This window comes from Pelophylax lessonae (genome assembly GCF_965119305.1).
Source record: "Pelophylax lessonae genome assembly, chromosome: 13".
NCBI lineage: Eukaryota > Metazoa > Chordata > Amphibia > Anura > Ranidae > Pelophylax > Pelophylax lessonae.
This window is the reverse complement of record NC_138780.1, coordinates 190,128,789-190,137,770: the sequence shown is the minus strand read 5'-3', so window position 1 is coordinate 190,137,770 and position 8,982 is coordinate 190,128,789. Positions and strand designations below refer to the sequence as shown.

At 41.5% G+C, this 8,982-nt stretch overlaps 1 protein-coding gene across 2 annotated transcripts in view; it reads right to left on the bottom strand.

Annotated features, from left to right (window-relative positions):
* Positions 1-301: 301 nt before the first annotated feature.
* TDP1 (tyrosyl-DNA phosphodiesterase 1) overlaps positions 302-8,982 on the bottom strand; it is a 162,840-nt gene continuing 154,159 nt past the window's right edge. For both annotated transcript variants that reach the window (XM_082242794.1, XM_082242795.1), the window contains exon 16: positions 302-469. In XM_082242794.1, the coding sequence (XP_082098920.1) occupies positions 396-469 (74 nt within the window). In that variant the 3' untranslated portion in view covers positions 302-395. The remainder of the gene's footprint in view (positions 470-8,982) is intronic.

Genomic DNA, 8,982 nt, shown 5'->3' with positions numbered 1-8,982 from the left:
AGATACTGTACATGGGTCCAATCAGCATCATTGTAACCATGTATAAAATATATGTGAAAATTTCTGTAAAGGAGCCCCAGAAAATAATAAAAAACAGAGAATCGAATGCTTCCCAACTCAATCCAAAACTAGAAAAATAAAAGTTTAGCTTGACATAGTTTAAATGAATTGGCACGGATAAGGCACTCTAGAATAAATACCCCCCCCACCCCCCAAAAAATTAAAAAAAAAAAAAAAAAAAAAACTTTGGGGATCACAGAAATCTACAAATACCTCAATTTATTCAAGTCAGCTTGTTTATGAAATTATAAAAAAAAAAAAAAAAAAAAAAAATCTTCACATATTTCTTATGAAGCGGATCCGGAATTCTGCGAGTTCTTCACACAGTGCGAATCCTACGAGGGACACCAGATATTTCCGTTTGAATCCGGAGCGTTGACATAGGGAATATTCCAGATCCAGGGTCTGTCTGTAACACAAAACACACGAGAGCCGCAGAGTCACTCAATGAGGCAGACAAGCGGTGTGACAACGTGGGCAGTTGCCTAGTGAACACCCATTCATGGAGATAAGAGGGACTGCAAATGATGGAAAGGAGGGGGGGGGGGGTGTTGGCACAAATAATCAAGACATTTGTATGAGAAGCTTACAGAGAAGCTTCAACCAAACTCAAAATATTAGATATATCAATTAAATACATAGATGGATTTACAAAGGATTTTTATTTCTGTCCATCCAGTCCTGAGAGTTACACAGCTCTGATACAGGTTTTAAGAGAAAACCCCCTTGGTATCATATGGGACTTTAGAAGTAACAGTGGATTGTATATATGAGTAATCAATTATATTATTCTAAAATATTTTATTGAAAATGAATATCATTCTTGACCAAAATTTATACTTATATTGTTACACGGGATATAACAACATACACAGCTCTGATACATAGCACAAACCCTGTCTGGCAGAGGAGGAGACCGTTTTTTTTTCTCTGCTGCAGTTCAGTATCACTTCAAGGTCTTGGCCCTCCTCCAGCCTTTGACTGGACAGTGAAAGGAGAAGCAGAGTACTGATGAGCTCAACTCTCTGCTCTCTCCTCCAATCAGCAACAACTGATTGGCTCCTTGTGCTGCTTCTCCTTTCCCCAGTCTGAGCTCTGCTGTACAGGGGATTGCAAGAAAGTCGGATTCAGGTGCTTACAGTGTTTATATTTTAACAGCTTGCCGATTGCCCCCATGCATATATACTGCGAGATGGTGGCTCCTAAAGACGAAATCATGCATATGTACATCATCGGTGACCAGCTGTCCAATCACAGTGGGAGCCAATCAGCGGGTCCGGTGGACCAGATGTCCGCTGGGACCCGCCGATCGTTCCCGACAGAGACAAAACGGCAGTCTGCCCATGTCAACAAGGCAGATCGCCGTTCTGTGACAAGAGAAGACAGAGATCCTGTGTTTCTGCTAAGCAGGGACAGGGATCTCTGTCTTCCTACAGTAGAAGCACCTCCCCCACAGTTAGTAAGCACTCCCTGGGGACACATTTAACCCTTTGATTGCCCCTGATGGTAACCCCTACTCTGCCAGCGTCATTAGTACAGTGACAGTGCATATTATTTCCCCCCCAAAAGTGTCAGTTAGGGGTTTGATTTGTCCGCCGTAATGTCACAGTCCCATTAAGAAACACTGATCGCCGCCATTACTAGTAAAAAAATAAATAAAAATTACGTAAATCTTTCCCACAGTTTGTAGACGCGATAACTTTTGCGCAAACCAATCAATATACACCTATAGGTATTTTTTTTTTTTTACCAAAAATATGCAGCAAAATACAAATTGGCCTAAAATGATGATTTACATATTTTAATTAATTAATTTATTATTTATTTAAATGATTTACATATTTTCATTGCATATATTTTTATGCATATTTTTTAGCACCGATCACTGTATTGGTGTCACTGGTCCCCAAAAAGTATCACTTGGTGAAAGAATTGTCTGCCGTAATGTCGCAGTCCCGCTAAAAATCACTGATCGCCGCCATTGCTAGTAGTAAAGAATAAATAAATAAATAAAAATGACATAAATCTTTCCCCTAGTTTGTAGACGCGATAACTTTTGCACAAACCAATCAATATACACTTATTGGGATATTTTTGGTAAAAAAAAAAAAAAAAAAAAAAAATGCCAATAAGTGTATATTGATTGGTTTGTGCAAAAGTTATCGCGTCTACAAACTAGGGGAAAGATTTATGTCATTTTTATTTATTTATTTATTCTTTACTACTAGCAATGGCGGCGATCAGTGATTTTTAGCGGGACTGCGACATTGCGGTGGACAAATCGAACACCAATGCTGGCCATACACTAGCCAAAACATCGTTCGAAAATTGTCATTTGGTCCGTTCGTTTGTTTTTTTTTGTCCAGTTAATGGGCACACATTGAAAATCAGTTTTAACTTTTCAGAGCTGAAAAATCGAAGGAACAGTTTGGAAAATTCTGCTAAACGAACGATAAATTGAAAGGTTAACCGGTTACCGACAACACGCCGCCTATTTACTGCGGCAGTGTGGCTTTCCCAGGCAAACCGACGTAGGGCTACCTTGTTCGCGCACATGCAGCTAGGGCGCGAGCGCGCGCCGCCGCCGACCCGCTCGTTAGTGGGGAAGCGGATGCACGGGGCTGGCGGCTCCGATTGCCACCTGATACCCGCGATCGCTCCCCGCTGAGAGAGAAGAACGGTCGGCTGTTGTAAACACAGCTGGCCGTTCTTCTCCCTGGAATGATCACAGAGCGCCTGTGATCCTTCTATATAGGATCACATGTCTCTATGGTCATTTCCCAAGCCACACCCCCCCCCCCCACAGTTAGAAACACACCCCTAGGTACACATTTAACCCCTTGATCACCCACACTGTTAACCCCTTCCCTGCCAATGGCATTATTACAGTAACAGTGCATATTTTTAGCACTGATTACTGTAGTAATGTCACTGGTACCCCCAAAAGTGTAAAAAATGTCAGTTAGGGGTCCGATCTGTCCGCTGCAATGTCGCAGTCCCGCTAAAAAAAAAAATCGCAGATCACCGCCATTACTAGTAAAAAAAAAAAAAAAAAACAACAATAAAAATGACATAAATCTTTCCTGTAGTTAGTAGACGTGATAACTTTTGCGCAAACCAATCAAAATACGCTTATTGGGATTCATTTTATCAAAAATATGTAGCAGAAAACAAATTGGCCTAAAATGTACAAAAATTTTGATTTTTTAATTTTTTTTGGGAATGTTATATAGCAGAAAGTGAAAAATATTGTTTTTTCTTTCAGAATTTTTGCTCTTTTTTGGTTTATAGCGAAAAAAAATAAAAATCGTACAGGTGATCAAATACCACCAAATGAAAGCTCTGTTTGTGTGGGGAAAAAGGGACATCAATTTTATTTGGGTACAGCGTCGCACGACCGCGCAATTGTCCGTTAAAATAACGCAGTGCCGAATCGCACAATATGGCCCTGGTCATTAAAGGGGCAAATCCTTTCCGGTCCAGAAGTGGTTAATGGGCACAAATGGAAAATCGGTTTTAACTTTTCAGCGCTGACAAATGGAAGGAACAGTTTGGAAAATTCTGCTGAACGAACGATAAATTGAAAGGTTAATGTGTTTCTCGCCCGAACTGTTTGCGCTAGGCATATGTGACAAAATTAACGAAAAACAGGTTTGTTTATGTTCATTGAACGATTTATCGATCAAAATTCAGTCATTACACCTATGGGACGATCGTCTGCTCCCACGGCCGAGTGTTCGTTTTTCGAAAATTAGTTTGAACGATTTTTCGTGTAGTGTATGGCCAGCATAAGTGTCACTTTTTGGGGACCAGTGACACCAATACAGAGATCAGTGCTTAAAAAAAATGCACTGTCACTGTACTAATGACACTGGCAGGGAAGGGGTTACCATCAGGGGCAATCAAAGGGTTAAATGTGCTTTTTGACTGTTGGGGGGGGGCTTTGGCTGTGAGAAGACAGAGATTTGTGTTCCTGCTTAGCAGAAACACAGATCTCTGTCTCCCCCCACTAGCAGAATGGTGATCTGCCTTGTTTACATAGGCAGACTTCCGTTCTGCCTCTCTCAGGTACGATCAGCGGGTCCTGGTGGGTATCGGGTCCTCCGGTCCCGCTGATTGGCTCCTGCTGTATCCAATCAGAGCGGTAGCTGGTCGCTGCCAGCGCAGGTGCGTGCCCCAGACCTTGAAAAGAGAAATTACGTAGCTGTATGTAGTTTCGCACAGGAGAGCTGCTGCCCCGCAGTCAAGCCACAACCAATCACAGTTAGAATCACGCCCCTAGGGACACACTTAACCCCTCCCTCTCAAAAAAGTTAACCCCTTCACTGCCAGTGTCATTTTTACAGTAACAGTGCATATGTATAGCACTGATTACTGTAGTAATGTCACTGGTAACCCCAAAAGTGACAAAAATGTCAGTCAGGGGTCCGATCTGCCCGCCGCAATGTCGCAGTCCCGCAAAAAAGATTTCAGATCGCCGCCATTACTCGTTAAAAAAAAACAACAAAAATCTTTCCCTTTGTTAGTAAACGCAATAACTTTTGCGCAAACCAATCAAAATACGCTTATTGCGATTTTTTTTTACCAAACATAGGTAGCAGAAAACAAATTGGCCTAAAATGTTAAAACATTTAGATTTTTACTTTTTTTTTTTTTTGAGGAATTTCATATAAAAAAATGTAAAAAATATTGTTATTTTTGCAAAATTGTCGCTCTTTTTTTGATTATAGCGCATGATCAAAAAATTGCACAGGTGATCAAATACCACCAAAAGAAAGCTCTGTTTGTGGGAAAAAAAGGATGTCAAATTCGTTTAGGTACAGCGTCGCACGACCGCGCAATTGTCCGTTAAACTCACGCAGTGCCAAATCACGAAATAGGCCCTGGTCAGGAAGGGGGGTAAAATCTTCCGGGGCTTAAGTGGTTAAGTCAAATTTATTGGCCAAAAAATACATAAGGCATTTTATTTGGTACACCATTTTAACCTCCTGCCGACCACTAACAGTAAATACGCTGTGAGCGGGCGGCAGGTGCAAGCTCAGCAACGTACGTCTGGGTTTGAGGCACGCATGCGTTTGCTCCCTGCTGACCCATGCTGTGATTGGACACAGCACGAGTTTGCCAGCAGATTTCAGCCAGTGATTTTGGCTGAAACCTGCTGATCGGCTAATCTCCAATCACACACAGGGTTCTGTGTTTACAAAAAACACAGAACTCTGTGTACAGTGAACAGCGACCTTGCTGTTTCTTTTCCCTAAGTCCCCGTTCACACTGGGGCGACCTGTGAGGCGACCTGGTCGCCTCACAGGTCGCTGTAGGTCGCCTTCCATAGGGAAGCTGCGGACCCGTTCTAATAGGAGCGGCACAGACTTAGAAAAAGGGTCCGGAGCTTCTTTGGGGCAACCCGGAGCGACCGTCATAGACTTCAATGCTATGAAGTCCGTGCCGGCCGCTCCGAGGTCGCGGCTCGCTGCTCGCACCGCGACCTCGGAGGTCGCCCCCCCAAGTCGGATCGCCCCAGTGTGAACGGGGCTTGAAAAGCAAGAAGAAGAAACAGATTAGTAAGTAAAAGCAGTACACAATACACATTGTTAGGCATACAGGTAACCCCTTGATTGCCCCCAAGATGTTAACCCCTTCCCAGCCAGTGTCATTACTACAGTGTCAGTGTATAGTATTAGTGTTACTAGCGACGTCAGTGTTAGTTAATGTCCCTCCCACCCAGTGTCTGTTAGTACCAGATTGTCCACCACACTATCACAGTCCCACTATAAGTCGCTGATCACCGCCAATTACAGTATAGCATCTACAGCTGTGTAATAGACACTATAAAATTTCACGCAAATCAAATATTATACACTTATTGGGATTTTTTTTTTTTTTTTACCAAATACAGAGTACATTTTGGCCTAAATTTATAAAGAAATTGGTTTTCTTTTTATTAGATATGTTATATAATTTTTTTCTCAAACTTTTCAGTCTTTTTTTGTTTTATAATAAAAATTAAAAACCCAGAGGTGATCAAATGCCACCAAAAGAAAGCCCTATTGGTGTGAAAAAATGATATAAATTATATTTGGGTACAGTGTTGCATGACCACGCAATTACCAGTTAACCACTTGCCGACCGGTCACGTTGACCGTACTGCGGCAAAGTGGTTCGTTATCGTCCAGCGACGTAGTACTGGACTCCTCCTCCTGTAGGCGGCGCACGAGGCGCGCTCCCGCTGTTTTCAGTCACAGCGGGAGTCGGGCCAGGGGAGGATCGGCGGCGATCGCCGCTGCTCCTCCCCGATCGTCGGGGAATCTAGTTTGGAGATCCGCCCGCTTGTGTAAACAGAGCGGGCGGATCTCCTAAGTGACAAGGAGTGACAGATTGCAGGGTTCAGCATAGCTGAACATGCGATCTGTCCCTGACTCACTCAGTCCCCTCCCCCCACACATGTTAGTAAGCACCAGGCATACATTAACCCCTCCATCTCCAAAAAAATTAACCCCCTCCCGGCCAGTGTCATTTTTACAGTAACAGTGCATATATATAGCACTGATTACTGTAGTAATGTCACTGGTACCCCCAAAAATGTCAGTCAAGGGTCCGATCTGTCCGCCGCAATGTCGCAGTCCCGCAAAAAAAAAAATCGCAGATCGCCGCCATTACTCGTTAAAAAAAACCCCCCAAAAATGACAGAAATCGTTCCCTTAGTTAGTAAACGCAATAAATTTTGCGCAAACCAATCAAAATACGCTTATTGTGATTTTTTTTTACCAAACATAGGTAGCAGAAAACAAATTGGCCAAAAATTTAAAAAAATTTTGATTTTTACATTTTTTTGGGGGGAATTTCATATAAAAAAATGTGAAAAATATTGTTATTTTTTCAAAATAAACGCTCTTTTTTTGTTTATAGCGCAAAAAGTAAAAATCGCACAGGTGATCAAATACCACCAAAAGAAAGCTCTGTTTGTGGGAAAAAAGGACGTACATTTTGTTTGGGTACAGCATCGCACAACCGCGCAATTGTCAGTTAAAGTCGCACAGCGCCGAATCGCAAAAAGTGGCCTGGACGGAAGACAGCAAAATCCTCCGGTGGTAAAGTGGTTAAAGTAGCGCAAAGGTGAATAGCAAAAAAATGGTCTGGTCATGAAGGGGGTAAAGCCTTCTGGATGTCAAGTGGTTGAAAAATTCCATGATTTTTCCTTTCTCAACCTTTTCAACACAGAGGAACCCTTGAAATTAATTTCTGGTCTCAGGGGAACCCCTGCTGAAAAATAAAAATCTACAACTCATGACACATTAGTGTGACAGTCAGTGGGAGGAATGCTCCTTACTCTTCTCATCATTGGGAATAATTATCTCCTTACAGATAGCTAAAAGGAACAATGGTGTCATTGGGAACTTATCTGAGAGGCAGAAATTGCCCATTGCCCAAGGAACCCCTGGCAACCTCAGGAGGAACCCTAGAGTTCCACAGAACCCTGGTTGAGAAACCCTGATGTAGAGGTTACGTCTCTTTGCCTCCAGACATAAGGGGGCCCTGCAATCACCTTAAAGGTGAATAACCTGATGCCAAGTTCTCTGTACATGGACCACTAATGTATTTATACATGGTGATCAAATCCCCCCCCCCCCCCCAAACTGCCTCTTCTCCAGATTCCCAGTCACTAGTGCCCGGTCAGTGGTGGTGGAGTCTTGGAACAGAGAAGCCCCCCAAATCTGTGATCTCCCAGTTCCAATATGAAACATAGATACACTAATACTCTTTAACCTACAAAATGCAGACAGGAACCGGCTAATATACAATCCCGACAGTTTAGGGAGGGATTCTTTACAGTAAAAGCAGATAAGCTATGAAACGTTTTGCCACAAGATGTAGCTATGGAAAAAAAACAAGCACTGCATTGAAGAAAGGATTGGATGTTTTTCTTGCAAATAATAAACTCCAGAGGCTAAGAGAGAACCCCTTCCGGTCCTGGGAATTCAGCTGATTGCCCAGAGAAATCAGGAATAAATGCTTTTCCTCCTGTATGTTAAAACCGGCATCCCGTTCCCTGGGGTTTTTTTTTATTTTGCCTTTCCCTGTTTGCCTAGTTTATCCTTATGGATGAGCAGAAATTGATTTTGCCTTTGGCGAAACCTGGCCTGGGTGGAAACTTTCAATTTCACTCATTGAGCTGCTTAGGTAACATTGCTTGTAAAAAAAAAAAAAAAAAGAAGGAGTTTCCTATTTTGTTTTCCTTTATATACTGTATTTGGGTGTGTTTAGTTTAATGTATTGAATTTTTTTTACATGTGCTTTTTAGGAAGGAAAGAGGAGAAAGGAGAAATGGAAAGAGGATAAAGGGAAAGGGAATAGGAAAGGAAAGAGAAAAAGGGAAAAGGAAAAAAAAAAGTAGGAGGAAAAAAGGAAAAGGGAAGAAAAAAAGAGAGGGGAAAACAGGAAAAAGGAAAAAGGAAAAAAGTAAAAGAAAAAGGAAAAAGCAAAGATGAAAAAAGTAAAGGGGAAAAAAGGAAACCGGAAAAAAGAAAACGGAAAGAGGAAAAAAGTAAAGGGGGAAAATGGAAAAAAGAAAAAAAAAAAGAGGAAAAAAGTAAAAGGGCAAAAAAAAAAAGGAAAACGGAAAAAGGAAAAAGCAAAAAAGTAAGAAGGAGAAAAGGAAAACGAAAAGAGGAAAACGGAAAGAGGAAAAGGGAAAAAAGGAAAGAGGAAAAAAGTAAAAAGGAAACGGAAAAAGGGAAAAAAGAAAAAGCAAAGATGAAAAAAGTAAAGGGGAAAAAAGTAAAACAGAAAAAAGGAAAATGGAAAAAAGAAAAACGGAAAAAGGGAAAAAAGAAAAAGCAAAGATGAAAAAAGTAAAGGGGAAAAAAGTAAAACAGAAAAAAGGAAAATGGAAAAAAGAAAACGGAAAGAGGAAAAAAGTAAAGG